This window comes from Tamandua tetradactyla, chromosome 7 (genome assembly GCF_023851605.1).
Source record: "Tamandua tetradactyla isolate mTamTet1 chromosome 7, mTamTet1.pri, whole genome shotgun sequence".
In the NCBI taxonomy this organism is placed as follows: domain Eukaryota; kingdom Metazoa; phylum Chordata; class Mammalia; order Pilosa; family Myrmecophagidae; genus Tamandua; species Tamandua tetradactyla.
Window position 1 is genome coordinate 63,147,862 of NC_135333.1, and position 24,210 is coordinate 63,172,071.

Consider the following 24,210-nt stretch of genomic DNA (forward strand, 5'->3'; position numbering starts at 1 on the left):
ATGGCCATTATCAACAAAACAGAAAATGACAAGTGCTGGAGAGGATGCGGTGAAAGAGGCACACTTATCCACTGTTGGTGGGAATGTCAAATGGTGCAACCACTGTGGAAAGCAGTTTGGCGGTTCCTCAAAAAGCTGAATATAGAATTGCCATACGACCCAGCAATACCATTGCTGAGAATCTACTCAAAGGAATTAAGGGCAAAAACTCAAACGGACATTTGCACACCAATGTTTATAGCAGCGTTATTTACAATTGCAAAGAGATGGAAACAGCCAAAATGTCCATCAACAGACGAGTGGCTAAACAAACTGTGGTATATACATACGATGGAATATTATGCAGCGTTAAGACAGGATAAACTTATGAAGCATGTAATAACATGGATGGACCTAGAAAACATTATGCTGAGTGAGTCTAGCCAAAAGCTAAAAGACAAATACTGTATGGTCCCAATGATGTGAATCGACACTCAAGAATAAACTTGGAATATGTCATTGGTAACAGAGTTCAGCAGGAGTTAGAAACAGGGTAAGATAATGGGTAATTGGAACTGATGGAATACAGACGGTGCAATAGGACTAGATACAAAAACTCAAAAATGGACAGTACAATAATACCTAATTGTAAAGTAATCATGTTAAAATACTGAACGAAGCTGCATCCGAGCTATAGGTTTTTGTTTTGTTTTGTTTTGTTTGTTTTGTTCTTATTATTATTACTTTTATTTTTTTTCTCTATATTAACATTCTATATCTTTTTCTGTTATACTGCTAGTTCTTCTAAACCGATGCAAATGTACTAAGAAACGATGATCATGCATCTATGTGATGATGTTAAGAATTACTGATTGCATATGTAGAATGGTATGATGTCTAAAAAAAAAAAATGCTCAGCACAATACTGCCTAATTGTAATGTAATTATGTTGGAACGCTGAATGAAGCTGCATCTGATCTATAGTTTTTTGTTTTGTTTTGTTTTGTTTTCTCTTATATATTTTTGTACTTTTTATTTTTATTTGTGTTTTCTCTCTGTGTTATCACTTTATTTCTTTTTCTGTTGTCGTGCTATTTCTTTCTCTAAATCGATGCATATGTACTGAGAAATGATGACCATACACCTATGTGATGATATTAAGAATTACTGATTGCATATGTAGAATGGATTGATTTCTAATGTTGTGTTAGTTAATTTTTTTAATTAATAAAAAAAAAAAAAAGATTATGACAAAAGAAAAAAGGTTAGGAGAGTTCAAGGAGACCATGTATGTAAAGCACCTGCTATAAATGTTAATCTAACCCCTTCCTAACACCCTTTTACCCTCCATGGGTTTGGATTGCCTTGACCTGGAAATTGAGCAAAAAGTTAGAAGAAATTCTTATATGATAATTCTTTCAGTGACTCTTAATCATTCTTTTTGGTGTTTCTCATAGTTAAGATACAAACTACAATAAATAGATAGATCAAGCCCTTAAAATATTTAAATTTCTTTTATGAAAACTTGAAAAAAATACTCTCCTCAAACTTAGTTGAGCTTCCCTAGTGGAAACAGTTGTTTCATTTCCACATTAATAATCAGTTTCAATTTAACTCTTAAACACTTATACTCATTCGCAGCATATTAGAACACCAGAGCTAGAAGTGACCTTAAAGAACATATAATTCTTCCCCCTTATTTTATAGGTGAAGCAAACTGTAGCACAAAGGTGAAGTGATTTGTTCAGAGCTATATAGCTAGTTAGTGGCAGAGCCAGGCCTGGGACATAATTTGAAGGTGAAACTTCACCAAGCTATCTCTCCTGGGAAGTGCCAATCATTTATTTCTTCAACCCCTCTTTTCACTGTATCATAACTTTCACTACATATTAAATGACACTTTAATACAGTAGGACAATCACATATATTGTGCACTACAACATTAATGTTTGTGTGGTAAGATTGTATTTTAAAGTCTAATGTTTTGGGATATGCATATAGATTTTTCAGCATTTATTACATTTTTATGTATTATTAATGTAACATTTAAAATTACTATATAGTTTATCATTTTATCTCTACTTAGTAACAAATTTGCATTTCTGACTTGATGTAATTTGCGTTAGAAGATTTTGCATTTTTTTTTTCATACTATATTATTGGCATACTATATCTAACCAACCTGGCAGAATCACTGATTCTTATGTCATTGTTTTAGTGTTGTGAATAATCATGTGAAATGTTTTGAGATAGAGTGCTATATTTGTGAATATAATTTTATGGCTTTTTTCATTTAGCAGGAGCCTTTCCATCAGCATGGAAAACTAAGAAAATTGCTTTCTACTGTATAATCTGGAACTCATCTTAAAGTTTATTGAAAAATAAAAAAGAAAGGCAACCTTGGTGGCAGAATTCTCACCTGCCATGTGGGAAACCCAGGTTTAATTCCCAGCCCATGCACTAAAAAAAACAAACCAAACAAAAAACAACAACAAAAAAAGGCAACCAACATTGCCCCAATTTTCCATAAAAATCACCTCTTCCTCCTACCTTCTTTTCTCCATTTAATAGTACCTTTCATGGGATGTCATTACACAAAGATACTTACTCACTTTTACCTAAGATAGCCTTTTACATGGTTATGTTCTTTTCTGATAAACTGAATTTATCAAAGGTACCAAGATTAGACGCCTAAGTAGTTTCTGGTTTTTCACCTTTTTCTCAATGAGTTTCCACTCACAAGGCTGTGTATGGGATCATCCTTGCATCTCCTGATGCTCTCACACCCCTCCTGTGCCTTGGCATCTATCATCTGATTCAGGTCACTGTCATAGAAAACAACCATGTCTGCTTCCAAAGGTTCATACTTGTACACCAACAGATCTAGGCACAGCTGGCAGGGAGCTCTGTTCTGCCTCACCAAGGAGTGCAGCAATGATGACAACACGCCTGGACCAGATCCCTCCTTTGGCTCCTTGGAAGCTTTTATGGACCTCTCTGTCCACACATTTCTGCTCTTTCAGCTCCTAGCTTCCAACAGAAGACGTCTTTGGTCCACTCTGGTCCAACTCAGACCGGCCTCAGTTCTTGCAAGACTTCATTCCTTGGGTCTCCTATTTTCTCACTGGCCCATTTCCAACCAAGTCAGAGTGCCGTTACCAAGATGCTACTTGATTTTGTATACATCGCTCACCACACTGACCCCATTTCACAGGTGCTGATATTTTTCTTCATCTCTTTTTATCTGACCAACAACTCTCCTTGTACTGTATCAAACCTAGGCCAGAAAGGGGCCATTTTCCTTTTAATCCATTCCTGTGGGTACAGGCCTTTTGTGGGTGGAGCCTTTCAATTAGGTTATTTCAACTGAAATGTGTGTGACCCACCCCATTCAAGGTGGGTCTTAATCCTCTTACTAGAGTTCTTTATAACAGGTTAAAAGACAGAAATACAGACAGAAGCTAAAAGAGATGAAATCCAGAGAAGCTCATGGAAAAAGCACCAGAGAAATTGAGAGAAAAAGCCACAGAAGGAGAAGTCAGAAGCTGAAACAATGAAACCCTGGAGAAAAGGACAGTCAGATTCCATGTGCCTGGTTATCTGATAGAGGAGCCCAAACATACTGATAGCAGGTCTTCAGAGAAGGCCTTAATTTGATACCTTAATTTGGTTGATACCTTAATTTGGACATTTGATACTTAATTAAGTTGATACCTTAATTTGGACATTTCTATGACGTTAGAACTGTAAATTTGTAAGCTAATAAATTCTATTGCATAAGCCAACCCATTTCTGGTATACTGTATTTTGCCAGCTTCAGCAAACCAAAAGAAAAGCAAGGAATTTGTGGTGGTAAGTAAAATAAAATGCCCATTTGCATTGGAAATTGCTGGGAGAAACCCCTTTGGGAAAAAGGATTTTCCAGGAAAATCCTTTCCTGGAAAATAATTGGTTTGCAGGGACTTTTGGAGAAAATGGAACAATGGAAGGCATCCTACACAACTGGGAGATAAGCAACACTTGGTGATAAACCTGTTTCAGTCCAGGAGAGATAGTTTAACAGATTGGACATACAATATTAACTAATGCATATCTGCTTCCCTCTCTGTAATAGAAAAAAGACTCTCTATGCAAAATGGAAACTTAATGTTAGTCAATAAATCTCCTCCCTTGCTTCTGCATTCACCCTACAGATAAGCTTCACCTTCCTACTCCCTTGTGGAGCTCCCTTCTACTTTCTGAATGGGATGCTGCCCAATTCATGAATAACTCAATAAAGCCATGATATCCTAAATTTCATGAAAAGTTTTTCTTTTAACAATAATTTATCCTAAGTATAAAATATTTGACATAGAGAGATGTTATAATCAGATTTCCATAAATTTGGAAAACCAACTGAAGGGTAATCAAAAGCAGGGGAAAAGAGGGGTAGAGGACACAATTAGATGGCTGTTACAGTAACATAGCAGTGTAGTAATGCAGGGAAAATGAAACGATAAGGAAGAACCAATTCTACTTTGCCCTAAACTTATATCAATAAAATGAACTCGTTTGCAAAACAGGCAAACTGGTACGGTGTACATTTAATTAATCTCCTTTCAAATCAAGTAAAGATAGCCTGTGAGAGAGTTCAACTCACAATGTATTCTATGAGTTGATTTGATTCTACCCAAGCTATACTATGATGACCACTTTCCAAACTCATTTTCCTTCTAGTTCTCTTAGAAAGTCATCTGCAAATAACTCTCACGTTAACATTTGAATTAAAAAAATTTTTTTTGATAGGAATTTCTGCTATGACTTTCAAAATAGTAACATTTAACATGGTTCTTAAGTGATACTTGAATTTAGAAACTCGTAATAACTAACACTGAAATTTGTAAATGCCTAGACAAAATACCTGGCAAGAACATGTTTAAAAATGTCTTCTGGTCACTGGTAGTAAATACAATATCCCAAGCAAGACATAAACAAAATAAAATAACTTTATACCATAGTAAGGGAAAATAAAGTAAGGAAAATTAAATAAGTACATTTTTCCTGCCTATAACAGGGCTCCATTAGACTTGTGTCTTAAATATGAAATCTGCTTGCAAAAAGAAAGAAACTATTTCTCTACTATCACGCTTTAAAGTCTGACACCCACACGACTAACACAACTTTACTGACAAAATGCCAACAATGGATAAACACTTTCACTTAGACTTTTTTAGAGAGAACAAATAAATATGTATGCAAATTAAGCAAAATACCTTATAGATTTGGAGCTATCAGTTAAAACCACTGGTGGCTGTTTCGATAATTTTAACTGTAGAACTTAAAGCCATATGTGTGACAAAAACTGGAGATTGGAAGGGAAGATTTCTGTGAAAATAAGTACAAATCTATACCCAGGTGTGCTAGTTTGAAACTGTTTTGTACCCCAGAAAAGCCATGTTCTTTAACCCTCATTCAATATTGCTGGGTGGGATCTTTTTTTATTGCTTCCATGGTGATCTGACCCCAACCAATTGTGGGTGGTAACTTTTGATTAGGTGGTTTCCATGGAAATGTGTTCCACCCATTCAAGGTGGGGTTGCTTACTGGAGTCCTTTAAGAGGGAACCATTTTGGTAAAAGCTTTAGTGCTGACAGTGGGGGAACAGCCAGAAAACTTTGGAGATGCAGAAGGAAAACGCCCATGGGGAAATGGTGTGAAGAAGCCAGGAGAAAAACCTAACAGACATCCATGTGCCTTCCCAACTGACAGAGGCGTCCTGAAGCCAAAGACCTCAGCAGATGCCAGCCACCTGCCTTTCTAGTTGACAGAGGTGCTCCAGACAATCAGCCTTTCTTAAGTGAACATAACCTCTTATTGGTGCCTTAATTTGGACATTTTCACAGCCTTAGAACTGTAAACATGCAACTTAATAAGTCCCCTTTTTAAAAGTCATTCCATTTCTGGTATATTGCATTCTGGCAGTTTTAGCAAATAAAAACACAAAACTTAAGTATTCAGTTGGTCTGAAGTTTGTGAATCACTCTTCCTTCTCTTTGCGTACCCTCATTTCTTGTCACCTTGTTATATTTCTTAACATGTTTTTATACATTTATATGACAACATAACAGGTGCCAATGAAAACAGTGCTTTTTGCTCTATCTTGAACATTTAACTTGCCTTTTGCTATAAAACCTCAGAGGGCCTTTAACAGAGGCAAAGGATAGTATTTATATCCTGAAACCAAGGAAAAATAGATTTGCATAACAAGTTCAAATGCGCTACCACAGAAAATCAACAAGGAAAATATGTCAAATGTTTGGGAATGAAAAAAAGGGGTAGGTGATTGGTCCCCAAAATTTTATTTATAGTCAGTGGTCTAAAGCCTTGCCAGTCAGAACATGTTCCACAGACCTGCAACTTAACTACCACCTGGGAGCTTTTAGGAATGCAGGAACTGAGGTCCCAACCCCAACCCACTAAATCAGAAATGCATTTTAACAAACTCCCATTTGATTTGTATGGCACTACCCAAATACATAAAATATAAGCTGTACTGAAGAGTTCCCTTGAATCAGGTTAGAAATATATTGATCAACAGGGCTACACACATAGAAAATATTTCATTCAATACCAGAGAAACAGCTCATCCAACAGAATATAAGTGGTAGAAGAGTGGCAATTCTCACCTGAGAATGTGGGTAAAAGGAAAAACTCACTATAAAAAAAAAATCCCAGTTTCCCAGTGCCTGTCCATGCAAAAAAAAAAAAAAAAAAAATCCCAAACTTTATTCCATGAAATCACAAGATTTTTTTATAGTGCATAAATTTCCTACATGTTGATAACGTGGTCAGGAAATTACTCATATGGAACTGTGTATTTCATCTGGCCCCTTGAAAATAAATCCTTGTGAGACTGCTTTAGAAACAGTTCAACTGCAGAAACCTTATTTTATTCAGTATGAGTCAATTTCCCAGGCAAAATACTCCCTGTATATAGTAATTAAAAAGAAGATACAACTAGAACACCATTTGCCAACAGTTGACAAGAGGTGGAGTTGCATGCAGTTCCACTGCAAGACCACACAATGGTCTTGGTTTCTATACATTCACAACACAATCCAAACTTTCACTTCCATGCTACAAGACTATAAGAACATACAATCTAAATATTATTCTTGAACCTCACAAAGACATAACAGAGTAAGAAATAGAGGAAAGTTAAGTAATAAACTTGAAATTAGAGAAACAGGATTTGTACTTTAGGCTCTGTCACTTAGCAGCTATGACATACTTGGATAATGTGTCTAACTTCTCTGAACCTTAATTTTCCGATTTATGAAATGAGAAAATATCATTCATTTCGTAAAGGTGCTATGACTAGAAGTGCAATAAAGAATGTGATAGCATTTAAGAAGCTCAAGACATTATATATTTCAGTGATTTTATTGAGCTGAGGAGGGTGCCAGGAATTAGGGTTATAGATAAAATAAGAATACTCAGTTAAACATGTATTTCAGATAAATGACAAATAATACTGTAGTATAAGCATGTCCCAATATTTATGAGGCATCTTCTACTAAAAAGTGTATTATGTACCTGGAATATTTTTATTTGCTAACTCTGGCAACTGTACAGAAAATAAAATTCTGACTAACTACAAAATTAGTTTCTCCTTTCTTCTCTATTGAATTTGCGATCTTCAAATCATCTACAGAATGACAGGTGGTCATTAACAATTGCTATCTAGAAAAACAATGTTTATCACTTCTCAGTGCATGATAATACGAAATTGAATACTATTCATGAGAAAAATTAGGTGGATCAACACAATTCTGCAGGGATATTTTTTTTCCTAGCAATGAATCATTCAAAATAGTATCAATGGATTTATTTCAGGAGATGCTAGTTAACAGTGGGGGCTGCTACCCTGTACTTTTGTGGGCTATTATAAAAACACCAGCAAAGGAAAATAAATAAGGAAATACATTCTTAAGATTGTTTAAGAAAACCAAAGGAATGAAGGGGAAGCAAAAGTAATGCAATTAACAGACCATTCTCCTAAGTCATTAACTCTTGCATACGAGCCAAACTCCTTGTAAATGGATCCCACTGGGTAGGAAATTCTCTAGAGCCTATAAAGCCCTGAACACTTTGACCCCCAAAAAATAAGAAAATATCTTTGCCTTCAAAAATACAATTAAATCTCTTTTTCTGAATAACATCTCATGAGGTATTAGTGGCTACTTTATTTTCTTAATGAAATAAGTCAATAATATAAAACATTTCTTAAAATGTGCACCCAAAGAAATGTCCTGTGGGATCAAGCTAGATTTTAGACATCAGTGCAAAAATATTTTATCAAACTTGATGAGAGAAATTATACAATGGCAATACATTTGAGCAAGATAAAAATATTTAACTTTTACTGTATAACAATATAGGGACTCTGGTCTTCTCTTGACTCTTGCCTTTAGCTAAACGTATTCCCATATAATAAAAAGTACGGATGAATTCTGAACCAAATCACATATTATTATCTATGCCTTAAATTATTTCTTTTTAGTCTTCTCTGGGGCTAATGTCATTGAATAGGAAATAAGATTCATATATTTGAGGACAGAGTGTGAATGTTCAGTCAGCATCACTCTAAATAAAACTACTCTGCTCTGTAATGAATGGGAAAGGGCACATTGGAGGGCAGTGGAGGACAGGAGAGGCAGAGGGGAACAAAAATAAATCTATTAAAAATGTAACTGCTTGTTGCATGGTAGCATAAAAAAAATGGAACTGCTTAGTGGAGACATTTATGAAAATGCAAACACAATATTACCAAAAAAAACAAGGAATTACATGCAAAAGACACAGCATAAGACAAAAGTGATAAAACTTCCCACCAAGAATAAGAGTTTGCGTTGTAAGAAAATTAAGTTTTAGCTTTTACACAAGATGGCGCTGCAGAATAACTCAAACTGGTTTTGCAGGCAAGGAAGGAGAGCACCTCTGGTGGAAGCCTAGAATTGGCGCCAAACAGGTAGAAACAAGTTTAAATAAGTAATGACCAGGGTCATTAAAAATGTAAAACATAATCAAAGGAGGAACTTTCGGCAGGAAGTTCAAATTAGATTATCCAGATAGGCTATAACATCTGTTATCAATCAGCGGAGAAACCGGGGAGGGTCTGTGAATCAGGACAGGCATAACAGTTTCTGCATTCTATCGTTTGGTGGGCCAGCCACCATTTTATGTTCAGCATGCGTGCATTCTTGCAAGATTGAGAATAAATTATTTTCTTCTCCATAATCGAATAAGCCTTAGTTCTCCTTCAGGTACGGCGTTCTTTCTAACAGCCTGAAGCTGAAGTGTTTTCATATTTCATCGTACTTGGAATTAGTTAAGTGGTATCCATACTGTTTTAGTATTATACATGGATACCAACTAAGGGTAGAAAATGGAAAAACAAAATCACTTTAAAACGCAGTATCTTATGTTTGCCACTCCTACTGCAACATTAAAAGACTTCTTGAGTAATAGAGTTTATACAAAATGGGGGTTCCATAACAATTTAAACACAACAAAATAAAACTAAAAAGCCTTAGGTGGTAAAAAAAAAAAAAAAGTTGGGTACCAATAATGCAAATAAAAAAAGACACACAGAGAGAGAGAGAAACACCAAGAGTTAAGAAACAAGTATAAAAAAGAAAAGTGAATAGACTGGAAAGTATCAATAAGGTGGTAAGAGAACTAGCAAAAAACAAACTACAAGAGAAAAATTTCTGGAAGAAAGAGTTAGTTAATAAAATCGCAAAACCCAGAAAGGTCAAATAGGCCCAAGATAAAATCAATGAATTTGGCAACTAGTACAACATTGAAGCAATTTTAGCACAGCAATAAGAGAAGAATTCAAACTGCACTGATTTGGAAAACAAATGGGAAGTAGGAAAGGAGAGGGAGCAAGTATATAATGATTCTTTCAAGAATTGTGCAAGTAAATGGAAAAAGAAGGAGTAAAATGGAAAAGAAAAACACTGCAGTAGATTAGTAATAAAAGAAGACACAGGGAAGGATTATTTATATTCTTAACGATGGAGGCTAACGTTTTTTATGTTCAGGAGAGTCAATGGGAAGAAAGAACGGAAATGAGGAGGAGAATTTAATTTATGGAGTAAGGTTTTGAAAAGTGATAAGAAAGAGATGAAGAGAATAGAAAGAATTAGCCTTGGAAAAGAATTGGGACACTAGATCCTTTAAAGCAGAAGGAAGGTAAAGATGAGTGAATATAAATTCAGAGATGGCTGAAACCTAAAAGCTCTATTTACTACTCCTCTGTTGAGAGAGAAGGAAGAGGGCAGTTTATATCTGACTGAATCAGAATTAGATTAGAATTCTTTTATGAATTAGATTAGTATTAGTAATTCATGAAAGAATGTTTTGTTGTTGTTTTTTATTAACAACTTGACACCCCATGCAAATTGATTATTTTATAATGAGTAAGTCAAAGTTAAGGAATCCTTTTCAGAAACATTTTTTAGGCCCTCAATTTAAACATCCCCTATAATTTACAGAAAATGAAAATAGGGAATAGAAATGGAATACAGAATCCCTTTCCAACAAAGTCTCAACTTATCCTTCTGCCTATAAGACAAATTTTAGCACCTTGAAAGATAAGTAGAGTCTTAAAATATCATTACACAAGGAATGTCTTTTTTATTTTTTTATTCTCCAAACATATACAGCTTTGCATTAGGAACTGACTTTGTACTTTCTATTCATACCAATATGAATCTATAGGAACAGTATGGTGTTTTAAAGAACTGAAATGTACAATTCATGTTATGATATACTAAGTCAAATTGGACTCCAGGGAAAACGCAAAAAAGAAGTAATAATAGTAATCATAACAACTGCATTTACTGATTGCTTACACTGTGGAGAAACTGTCATAAGTGCTACTTATTTTTAATTCATTCAATTTTAACAATAGTCCTTTACATTAGACAATTATCCTAAGAAATCTGCTGAAGGATCTTTAAGCAATATGGAGCTCCGTAGCTCATACTCATTCCTAGGCTAGAGTATATGTAATATAAGGTTGAAATGAAAAAATCTGGCTTCAAATCAGAGCACCATCATTTACTAGTTGGTGGGAGAAATTACTTTTCCTAACCTTAATTTCTCAGCAGAATAATAATCTACCCTATGTTTCTCATATGCAAGCAGTGAGAATCAAAGAGATAAGTGCATTATGAACAGCAAATATATATGATATCATTATTATTAGTTCAGCTGCCAGGAAAAATGCATATGGTATTAACCATCTCATATTCTGAACCCTACCAGAAATTCTCACACTTTAATTCACGTTGCAATGGCTCATATGTAAAAGAAATAACTAAAAATGGAGGTTTTCTAATTGTTAGTTTTTTTTACTAATGAAGATGGGCTAGTTACTTAATGCGCTCTGCACTTGGACTTTCACCTAAAAAATTAAAATAATAAATCTTTATATACCATTTCTGAGATGAATAACTAAAGTAAAATATGTAAAGATCTCATCATAGTGCCTCTGGTACATATAAATAGCATAAGGGTGGTTGTTTTTGTTATCACTAGTTCTACCACTCAGCAGGATCACAAAACAAAAACAAAACCTAAAAGGGGTAGAGGTGTGAAGGTACATCTAGGTGAAATAACTTAAAGGTGCTTATACAAATTCATAGACCATAACAACTTTCTCTCCAACATTGATTCTGTACTTTACCTTGTTGAATAGCCAAAATGTCTCAAATGAAATTTTAACTAAATTAAAACAATATTTTTCCTCCTTATTCCCTTCATGGCTCCTTTCATCTTCATTTCTCTCTCAAAGCTTGGTCTATCAGATTTTTGCTCTTTGAATATTCTCACTATCTTAAGCACAGAAATATGAATCAACTCTAATTTATGCACTAATGACTAGATTTCTAGACATTTCTTTCTGAAATAAGTTCTAACATTTCAATTCCTTAATAGAATTCAAGATAGAATTAGTATATAGTGTTCTTTTACAAATCTTTGTTTTAATACTGACCTTGAGGTGAGACTGAAGGAAACAGCAAATCCAGGAAGAAATTGTGAAAGAGAAAGTTAGAAAGATTAATGAGGACAATATTCAGAAATAATATTCATGGACATAGACAAAACATAAATCACAGGATTAGAGAAGAAGGGGTCATACAGATTCTGCACAGACACTAAAAATTAGAAATTTCAAATTTTCAATTCTCAACAAATGTGTTTTCTCATCAGATTGTACCATTTCACCTTAATAAAATAAAAATAAGTCTAAAAAAGTCTAAAATTCCCCATTTTCCGAGGCTGGGAGAAATCCAATTTCTTAAACTCAAAAGAAAAGAAGAATGGTTTAGCCACTCCCCTTCTCATGAAGTAACTAGAACTGATATTAAGTGATTTTGCAACTTGAGACTGTAAAATTTTATATATACCCACCCCACTCCATAAAAGGACCCAAGTTTCTAAGAACAAAAGCAGAAAAATATTGTTAGCATCTTACTGTATAATATAGAACTCTAATTTATTTTTGAGAATTTGAAATAACTTCCTCAAATGTTAAAAAACTCTAATTTTATTTTTCCTCCTCATCACAACCAATACTCGTCACTGTAAATCTACCATAACCCATCTCAAATGGTGCAATCTAAAAGCAATAATAAACAAAAAGATACAGCTCTGTACACATCAATTCATTCTCAGTGTTGCTTGGAAATGAAAGTTGCAAAGTAATTATGCTCAATATTCTATATAGCACAAAGCCCCTTTGTTCATTATTGCCTTTTATAATAGCAGGCACTCTTCTCTGTTAATCAATTAATCAATTTCACTGAAATGAGTATTATCCTTTAAACAGTTAATCTTCTAATGGCCAGTATCATCTAGATTGTCTTCATGACCTAAATTTTACTTCAATATCTAAAACAAAAGGTTAATTCCTGAATGTAAACAGAACTTCAATTTCTACTTTAATGTTTTCTAAAACTTGGTGATTTGTTGCAAAAGTCTACTTCAGTACACAATTATGTGATGATATTGTGAGCCACTGATTGTAACCATGTCAAGAATGTTTGTATGTCAAGAATGTTTGTATGTTTGTTTGTTGTTTATAATAAAAATACATTTTTAAAAAGTCTGAGTACTCAGACTTGGAGTTTTTAAAAGTTACTGTGGAATAATGAAGGATAAGGAGGACAAGATTTATTACTCTTCATTATCTAAGATAAAGAGATGAAAAACAGAAAAACAAAATGACTTGCACACACTGATAAGTGGTAGATCCAAGATAAGAATGTAGGTCTACTGACACCCTACCTGGGCATACTTTATATGTTCTATAATGCTTCTTTAGGAAACTATAAAACTCATGGATCTTTAGCATTTTTAGAAGAGTGTAAAATGTAGACAATGTTCAAAGGCAAAAAGAGGACAATCTCTACACACTGTTCCAAATTACCTTTTTATTCCTGATGGCACAGGAAATTAGAACAATTTTAAATCAACAATAAACACTAACTGAAATCTGTCCTAGATGAAAGCTAGACAAGACATAGGCAAATACACGAAAATAATTACTAAACTTACTCCTGCCAATAGAGAGAAATTTTAGTTATCTTTTTTACCTATTTTATTGCTATGTTCACTTTGTCACCAAACTATAACCCTTGACAATCAAATTTAGGAGAAAACAATGTTCATATGGAATAATATACGATTCTAGTGTTCATGCTTTTAATTTAAAAACTTTAAAGTAGCCACTAAGCACAAGTTCCTGTAATAACAAATTATAAGGTGCTGGACCCACAAGAAACTTTAGAAATTTCTATGTAAAGTTGCGCAATTTATGCCTCTTCTATTTTTATCTATTTATTATCTGGGGGGGATACATGGGCCAGGAATTGAACCCAGGTCTCCCACATGGCAGGCGAGCATTCTACCACTGAACATCCCATGCATCTTACTCTTCTTTTAAAAGGAAATCCATGAAATTGATCAAGAAGGAAGCAGAAAGTAACAAGCAGCTTCCCCTAGAAAGTAAGCTGAAACAAGCAGGATCAGATAAAGAACCGCTCATCTTTAGTTATAGAATGTATTAGCATCTTTCTTTCCCTTTTTCTTTTTTTTTTAACACAGCCTATTCTCCTTCAAGTGAGAATACACATTATATGATTTTGTAATGAGTCTTTGTAATCACCACCAACAGCAGTCATTTCTTTTCTACTCCAACTGCATCAAATACATATCCTCTGATAATGTGTTTCCATAAATGTTAAAGTAAGAAAATTCTCTAAGGAAAACATTTTTTTATAAACTGTATAACAGTTTATGCCAAAGCTATATACACTTTGATAGTAATTTCTATACAGCAGATCTCTGAAGAACTTACACTGAACATTAATTGAAGATTTCTTTAAGAAAAAATATTAACAAATATGCAAACTCAACAGCTAGATTTACATTTTCAGGTTATACTGTGTCACAGATATCTGATCCCAACTATAAAATAATCCCAAACATAAGGTCCATTTTCCCAATGAGTAGTGCCAATAAAAATTTTTATATAGGTCAACCTGAACATATGCATTTTCAGAATACAGATACAACCGTCAAGTATCTAATTATATGAAATATATTTATTTGGTTATATATACATTTAAAATGGAATATTTGATAAAATACTGTTAATTTACAAATACTACTTTATTCTTCTCATACATTCAATGAAAAAATTTTACTCATTCTCTTAATACACATCCTTCTCATCAATTCACTAGGGATAGAAGATGAACTCTATTTACTACCAAGAAAGAAAAAAATTATACCAATTATTTGTATAGCCTGATTTTAGATATGTTAAAATGAAAAAGGTTGTTAAAACTGGTATTTAATTGTGATAAAAAGAAGAGAAGTCTACCTATATTTCTATTTAACCTACAGATTTAAAAATAATCTCATTAAATTAAACTAATATATTATTTTAAGAATATTTTAAATATATAAATCTACTTACACTTATACAGAAGGAAAAGTAAATGTGCATGTGTATACACATTATGGACATATTAAAAAACAGCACAGAAATAAAATTTTCAATATAATTAACAAATATAAAAAGGGCTAATGAATCTCCATCTGTTTGATTACTGAAGGGTTTAAATATTATCGGTGCAGGAAGTTATAAGGAGGGAAATGTGGGATGATAACAGTGGAAAAAGAATGGAGTTCTTCCTCTATTTTTTAACATATATATTTAATGGGCCCTCATTAATGTATATTACAGAGCACAATCTGATAGGACTACAGGAAAAGCACAAATAAAGAAAGAGACATTACTATTGACAGGAGGTCAGTAAAGTTTTCTTACAGAAAAGGTAACAGTTAAAAGAGAGCAGATTCCTACAAATCAATAAGAAAATTTTAGTCAAGGCACATGAGAAAAAAAATTCACCTTCTAAAATTGACTCCTATTTTGTAAGAAGAGAGTCTTCTAAGACTACCAAAACAAAAACCATTAACAATCCTGTAAATTAGTTCAAGCTTACAAATTTTAGAAGACTTTTGAAAAATATCTTCACTTCATTACATAACTTTTCAGATACTAGAAAATCGTATAAGCAAATATAAGAATCAAAAGGCTACAACTTTAAGCCTAGCAATTGTCTTCTCTTGATTTCTCTAAATGAAAGTTCTCTTTCTCTTATAAACATTTACCCACTAGTTATGCACAGCGTTCCAATATCTCAGAGTTTGTTTTTCTTGACAAGTCATCCTAGTCGGTGTAAAGAGCATCTCCTAGTTTTGATATGCATTTCTCCAATGACTAAAGATGCTGTGTATCTATTCATGTGCTTACAATAGGTCCCTGTATAGAAACGTCTGTTCAGATAGATCCAATTTTTAAAGGAATCAAATTTATTTTTAAACTCAGAATACATCCCCTTTAAAGTAGTTGCCTATTTGAGGGCAAAACTGCTGTATATGCCCCTCCCAGTAGGTAAGAGGGGTAAAGATCTGTTCTAGACATTTGGGTGGAGAACAGAGGCAGGGAAGAGAGAGGCAAGGGAAACACAGGACTGAAACCTGTGTACACATATCTGAGAATAATGGTATAATGAATAATCTTCGACTGCTTTAACTGGTAACCTGAAATTATTACCTCATTGATTATTTTAAAAGAGTCAAAATGGGAATAGCAAAGTAATCTTCCCTAATTTGGAGGAAGTAATTAAAAAATTGGGAGAAGTTATTTTTAATTCAGAAGAAATTAGACATCAATCAATGTTGATTATCCAACAGCTTCAATCTTGATTTATTTCTCAAAAAACAAACTTTTAAAAAGATTGCTTCTACAGTTTGGGGGGATGCAGGGGGTAGGAAATAAATTTATAAATCACTATACTAGTTTGAGCGATTTTGGCTGTAAAAAATAAAGAAAATCCGGATTCAAACTGGCTTAAACAATTCAGAAAATTTACAATCTCACATAGCAAGAAGTCTTGAGGTGGTTTTAGAAAAGAGTTCTGGCTCTGCTTCTCTGCTGTTTGCTTAACGGTCACCACCTGGATGTTGGCTTCATCTTAGGCTGATAGAAGGTGACTGCAGTACATTTTGGCTTCATATCTGGACATGATAACGTCCAGGGAAAAGGGGCCACCTTTCCTCTTGCAACTCTTTCTTATATGAAAATCATTCTCAGAAGCTTTCCCATAAGTTGGCTCTCAAATCACATGAGTTAAATGTTCAATGCATAACTAGTCACTGGTAAAAGAAAGCCATTTTCAGAATTGGCTTAAATTAAACAGGATCTACTCTTGGAGCTGGAAGGAAACCAAATTTGGAGTTGTGCTAGTATAGTCAGGAAAATGGATATTTGGTTGTTGTAACTATTTTAAACTAAACTCAGTAAAATAAGGGAAGCAGAAACCTAAAAGCTTCAGCCAAAAGAGGGGGCTCAAGTATAATACAAAAAGTTAATTTTATTTTTTTTAGTATTATGCTATCCATTTCTGAGTTTTTAAAAATTTTTTTTTAAATATGACAAGAAACAAACATTCTTAACATATGATCATTCCGTTCTACATATATAATCAGTAATTCACAGTATCATCACATAGTTGCATATTCATCATCATGATCATTTCTTAGAACATTTGCATCAATTCAGAAAAAGAAATAAAAAGACAACAGAAAAAGAAATAAAACAAAAACAAAAAAAAATTATACGTACCATACCTCTTATCCCTCCCTTTCATTGATCACTAGCATTTCAAACTAAATTTATTTTAACATTTGTTCCCGCTATTATATACATAAAGTTAATTTAAGAAGTGGTTTTCAGGCTCTCAGATCTAAGGCTGTCTGTGGGTATAGTTGGGAGGAGATTTGCTACAAAGGACATGAGGAAAACTTCTAGGGTGAAGGAAAGTATTCTACATCTTTTCTACATCTTGACTGTGGTGGTAGTTAATATAAGTATATATGCTTGTCAAATCTCCATATGCCTAAAATGCATGCATTTTTTGCATGTAAATTATACATTAATAAAGTTATGTTTTTAAAGGACTTTTAAAGAAAAGAGGCTTTCCTTCAAGAGTCTGCTTAAACTTCGTCTAACAGAGGTCTTCCCTGACTGTCTCATGAGTACAGTAACCACCACATCCTGGCACTCCCTATACTCCTCACTGTGCTTTATATTCTCTGTAGTATTTTTCACTGGTTGACAACTACAGCCTTAGTTCCCATTGTCAATTTAACCTCTAATTAGAGTATAAAATTCATGAAGGCAGAGATTTTGTCTGTTTTATTCCCTGACCACTAGCACCTACAACAGTACCTGGCAGATAAGATTCTCCACAAATAGAGAAATTAATTCATTAATTAATGAAAAAGGAGCATATGGTTTGGCAGAAAAGAGAGTGGATGGTGAAATAACTAAACTCTTACTTTCAAGAGTTTGATAATTATAAATCTTAACAGTGGTGTTTTTAGAGGTATATATTTAAAGACAAAAGAATAAAGGAAAACAAAGAATTTTAGAGCTTTTAAAGATTAAAGGTTCCAAAGAAAGTATTTCCTTCCTTCTCATCTGTTAGTCCCTCCATCAAACTTCAAAGTACACCTCAAATTAAATTTGTACCTATTAAAATCCTATTTACTTCTCTCAAATGGGGAAATTTGAAAATGTGGACATTTTCAAATTAATTCTTTAAATCCAACAATAACAGATCCTATTATTCTTTAGATCACTGAAAATTCCTAATCTCCAAAAACCAAAGGTAACCTATCAGGAGACTGCTTCTCAATATCCTAAAATGTATGAAAATCAGAAGATGGTTTTCATTCTTTAATGAATGACATGTTGACTTCATTGTAAATGAACCCCATATTAGAATAAATCCAAGATTTCTGCTGAAAACACCAAATTTTGATTCATTAGTCACTTCTCTATTAGAAAAAAGGTAATAAAGCAAATACAAAAGTAAAATTATGAAACAAAATACATCATCTGGCTCAGAGAACAATGCTCCCAGTGTAACTGCACGACCTGGGTACTTAACTAAAAAGGATAGCATGGCGTGAAAGAACAGACAAAAAACTAATTCTTTCAGGAGTCTGCCAAGATACTAATATGAGAATTCTATCACCCTCCATTATTGTGTTCTCTAAATTTTAAATATTAAGCCAAAGAAAATTCCATTTAACGGAGTTGAAAATATGTTCAATTTAGAACAGAAATTCCCAATTATATTCAGGGTGACTGAGGCTACTCTAAATCTACCTACATATGGACAATTCAAGCTTTTCTTTTCCTTCAATCGATCTATAAAGACTACAGGACAACCAGGTGCTGATTTCCTTGAAGGGTCAACTGTTCTGGGCCACTGAGCCCAGTTATCCAACCAAATCCTAATCTAAATATTGCTGTGAAGATATTTTGCAGACATAATCAGTTTAAGGAAGATTATCCCAGGTAACAAGTGAACCTGACCGAATCCTTTGGAAGGCCATAAAAAGCTTTTACAAAGCCTGTGGAATTTCATCCTGCACATAATCTTCTCTTCCTGATGTCCGACCCTATAGATTTCAGACTTAGCCATCTCCCACAATTCCATAAGCCAATTCTTTATAACAAATCTCTTGATGTGCATGTGTGTCTATGTGTGTATGTATCTTACTGTTTCTGCTTCTATGGTTGAGTTTCAATTGATATATAGCACAGTACGGAGTATGATTTAGAAGTAGTAGTTCTTAGATTTAATTGGGGAATAAATTTATGTTTTCAGATGTATGATATATGGGTGGCCTTGCATAATCTTCTTTTAAAAATTGTAACTGGTCAAGACAGTAGTACAACTAAATCCTTTTCTTACAGGAACTACTATTATTCTGTAAGAGCCACCATAGGAAGGAACGAAGAATTAAGTCTGGGAACTCTTCATGATATAATCTAAATCCTTTAACATTAAAGATCTTGACATAACAAATACTGTGAAATGCAAAGAATACTAAAAATTTTCTTTAATTCAATAATTATAATTGCTTTTGCTTTTGCATTTTGAAAGTTGCTGAACACCTTTTAGAAATGATTTCTACAAGTTGAATTGGGTGGTACTCTACACTGAGTCAGCTAAGGGCTACTAAAAGGGCACTGCAACCTAAGAGCTACCACATAAAAGATAGGCTAGAAACAAAGGCAACTATAACTGGCAATACTGGAAAATTACCAGAAAGAACACAGACTAATTTTTATTCATAAGCTGTATACCTAAGAAGTACAGTTGAACTTAACATTTAACTGGTTGTTTTTTAATTCTAATCAAGCAAAATTCCCAGTAAGCCCCAGCAATAACAATTCACTTCTGTTCAAAACTGTAGCTTATGTAACACTAACTTTTCCAGGAAGTCCCAAATAAACCATTGACAGGGTAGGGACAGAAATCTGATGTGGAGAGTACAATTTGTAGAAGACTGGCTTTCTGAGAAACAGTATGGCCAAGAAGCAGACAGAGAGAAAAACCAAAAACCTTGATGGAATAAGATCATGATACGACAAACCAAAAGAAGGGTGAAGAAACAAATGATAAATTACAGAGAGATATCCACATACAGAAGTAGCAGAATGGCAATACATGAAGCAAATGGTTAGTAAGATATACAGCAGCCACATAAATGCACCATACAACTAAATCTGGGAATAAAAAGTATAATAAATCACAAATGTCCTTTGACATATAAAGCTTGGTTATCTCCCAGCAGAACTCTGCCTATAGCAATGGCCTCCAAGGGTATAGGGAAAGCTAAAATAAAATCTACCTTACTTTCTAAGCAAACTATAATACTAAATAAAGTATTACATTTTTACTGAAGATACTGATCAAAATGGGGCAAAAACATAAATCCCCTATGAGTAGGGAAACTTCAAATAATAGTTGCCGGGTGGGCCGCGGTGGCTCAGCGGGCAAAGTGCTTGCCTGCTATGCCGGAGGACCTCGGTTCGATTCCCGGCCCCAGCCCATGTAACAAAAAACGGAAAAAACAAAATACAATAAAACAAGAAAATGTTTAAAGATGTTTCCCTTTCTTCCTTCCTTCCTTCCTTCTATCCTTCCTTCCTTCTCTCTGTCTTTCCTTAAAAAAAAAAAAAAAAAAAAAAAAAAAAAATAATAGTTGCCAATATATCTAAAAAGAATATATGTAATTTTGGTGAAACAGACTGAAAATCAAGCTAGGAATTGGGAAACCAGCTTCTATTAGCTCTGGTTCGACAATTGCATAACATCTAAGGGAAAATATCAAGGTCTACCAGTAACCCCAAAATTTAAAACTTAGAGAAAATTCTACAGAAATAGACTAAACCACTTCCACAACCTTCGAGAGCATGAAAACAAATTATTCCTAAGGGATCAGGTGCTAAGGAGACATACAGATTAGTGACTTCATTCTGTCACTGTCAGTCTCTCAGAGTATTGACAACAGGGTGATTAGTCTCCATTTAAGGAGGCTCTACTGGAAGAGCTGTTTCTATACATTTGTGAATTCACGTTAAATATAAAGTGGAAAAAGAGAGGTCAAGAGGCATATGCTTGATCTTTAGTGTAAAACACTCCAAAGAAATGACGACGAAAATTCTAAGAAAACTGTTTTGCTGGATCTGCTCAAACGTACCTTATTTTGAAGAATTCAAAGTCAAAGCTCCATAAAAAATCACACCCAAGTCTCCTAAACTACCCTCAAAATGTCTCTCCTTCTGATACTGATCTATGCACTGATTTAGCAGCCTGCTTCTCCACAATACAAATTCAGAAAAACCTAAAAATTCATAGCCCAAAGAAGTAACAGCTTAAGACAAGGCCTAAAACAATGATAAAATATTAACTCCTTGAACCTGAGGCTCATTTACTCATTAACAGATCCATAAATAACAAATAAGCAAGTAGCTATTTGTACGGTCTTGATTAGTTTAGTAAAAAGCGTTAATATCTGAAAATCACTGAATACTTCTCTTCTGCTAATCACTGATATTGAAGTCATAGTTCTCCAATTTCTCTCCACTACATGTTGCTTCTTAGACACTGTAACAAAAGAATTTACACTGTCTTAAAATAAAAAGCCGATAATAAAGTGACATCAAGCACTCAAGACCTTAAATTCAGAGGCAAATATATCGAAAAATATTTCCCCCTAAAGTAGACACTATTAAAACTATACTTTAACCTCTCTACCTAGTGAGTCCCCATTCTACTTTCCCATTCTTTACCTTTCCAGTTCAGCTATCTTCTTATCTTTATCATTCTTCTCATTTTCCACCTCCTTCAAGATTTCCAAGAGGCGATCAACTTCTGTCTGGGCTTTGTTGGATTCATCTTTGTACCTACTGATCTCTCTCTCCAGTTGCTGTATTCTGTCACTCATCTCAGGACTGGCTCTGGCTTCCAATGTTGCCTCATGTGCCTACAAAGAAAAGTGTCGGTCAGATACATACACAGTGGCAGTAGCCAAACTCAAATAATTGTCTTGTGTTTCAGTTTAAACCATGTATTATCAACTTTCAGTATTATAAAACTCTAAATTATTTTACCTCTCCTAAACTACATAAAAAATGTTACCAAATTTAAAAATGAATTTTAACTATTAGAAATATTAATGTTGATATAGGAATAAAAAGATAATAGACCATAAATTTATTAGTATGAGCTTCAAAAACATATGTAGATCCTCCCAAGATGACCTTGAAGGGTTAAACATTTATCTGCATATAAACACTTTGGCATGTTATACTGTTTTTAGTTATACTTTGTATTTGCTACATACATTTTTTTTAGATATTTGTACAGTAATATTTTAGTGCATAGTAATATTCCTTATATTACTAGAAAATATCTGGAAAATTCCACATAAAAAATAACCAAAATGAAAGAAGACACAGTATTATATTAAAAATAAATAAATAAATAAGAAGCAGCGTTTTATTAAGAATTTAAAAATGAACAAATGATAGGCCTATAATGAGAGATATTTTCTGATTTCCAAGATTAACCAAAGATGAATTTAAATATACCAATAATTCCAAAACTCAAATATAACTACTACTAATACTTTGATGTATTTCCATCCTTGTCTTTTTCTGTGTATGTTTGTTCTCTCTTTTCTCCCCACACGAGATATATATTTCTAAATTTATATACATAATAAACTATGTATAGACATTCATATACAGACTTTATTAATAAAAAATTTGCTTATATTCATACCACCCAGAGATACTCATATCGCAACCATGCAATTTTATTTTTTTATTTTATTTTATCTTATTTGTTATTTTATTTTACCACATAGCTCATATACTACAATTTTGTTATCTGTTTTGTCACTTTAATTTACTACAAACATTTTCCAATGTCCTTAAACATAATGTAAAAATATAACTGTTAATGACTTTATTCCACCTATGCATATATCAATAAGTAATCAATTAGCTATCATTAGGTATTCTAGCTACTTATTTTCATTTTTTAATCAACACTGCACCTCTGGAAAATTATCTCCATATCGTGAACTTCCTATGGCTCCAATGTGTAATGAATACTCCTTAAGAAAAAGAGTGTAGGGTGGGCCACAGTGGCTCAGCAGGCAAGAATGCTTGCCTGCCATGCCTGAGGACCCAGGTTTGATTCCCGGTGCTTGCCCTTGTTAAAAAAAAAAAAAGAAAAAGAGTGTAAAATTGTGACCAAGGTATACCAAAAGTAATATATCTTTTGACTTATGGGATTTGCATTTTTGCACTAAAGATGAACAGTTAAGTGTAGGGTTGTGCTGGCTTGAACTGTTTTGCACCCCAGAAAAGTCATGCTCTTTTAATCCAATCTTTTGGGTACAGGCATATTTGGGTGGGACCTTTTGATTAGGTTGTTCCCATAGAGATATGACCCTGCCCATTCAAGGTGGGTCTTAATCCACTTACTAGAGTCCTTTAAGAGAGGATCATTTTGGAAAAACTTCTGGCAATCAGAAGACACATGCCCAGGAGATGCTAGAAGAACTCAGAGGATCTGAGAAAGCCATTTTGAAACCAACCAAGGAGAGAAGGGTGTGCAAATGTCATCATGTGTCTTCCCATGTAACAGAAAGCCCAGACACAATCAGCCTTTCCTGAGTAAAGGTGTCCTCTTGTTGATGCTTTAATTTAGACATTTTCATGGTCTTAGAATGGTAATTTTATAACCTAATAAATCTCTTTTGTAAAACCCAAATGATTTCTGGTATATTGCATACTGGCAGCTTAAGCAAATCTAAATAAGGGTCTTCTGCTTGAGGATCTTTTCTACAGAGATCTTACAAGTTCCTCCTTTCTCAACCAAATCCATTTAAGGAACAAACTGTGGAAGAATTAGCCTGACAGTTTGCCCCAGAAAGAGTTAATACAATGTGTTTATTACTCTTCTCCTGTAAACAACAGGAAATTATTTTCTCATAGTTTTGGGGACTAGAAATCAAAAATCAAGGTGTTGGCAGGATCACGCTGTCTTTGACATTTACATTGTTCTAACGGTGCCTGGCTGGCATAATTCAATCTCTACCTCTGTCACATGGCCATGTGTCTTCTATCTCCTAGTCCTGACTGAATCCAAACTTCCTCTGCTTATAAGTGTGAGAGCTTAGCCAGAGGAACAAGCAAGGATGGACCTCTCGACACTCCTCTGGGAA

At 33.8% G+C, this 24,210-nt stretch overlaps 1 protein-coding gene across 17 annotated transcripts in view; it reads right to left on the reverse strand.

Moving 5' to 3' along the window:
* ERC1 (ELKS/RAB6-interacting/CAST family member 1) overlaps positions 1 to 24,210 on the reverse strand; it is a 755,438-nt gene that overhangs the window by 440,973 nt on the left and 290,255 nt on the right. For all 17 annotated transcript variants that reach the window (XR_013179465.1, XM_077169625.1, XM_077169623.1 and 14 more), the window contains one exon: positions 21,764 to 21,957. Coding sequence is in view for 16 of the 17 variants with exons in the window: in XM_077169625.1 (XP_077025740.1) it covers positions 21,764 to 21,957 (194 nt within the window). In the remaining variant the exon portion in view is untranslated. The remainder of the gene's footprint in view (positions 1 to 21,763; positions 21,958 to 24,210) is intronic.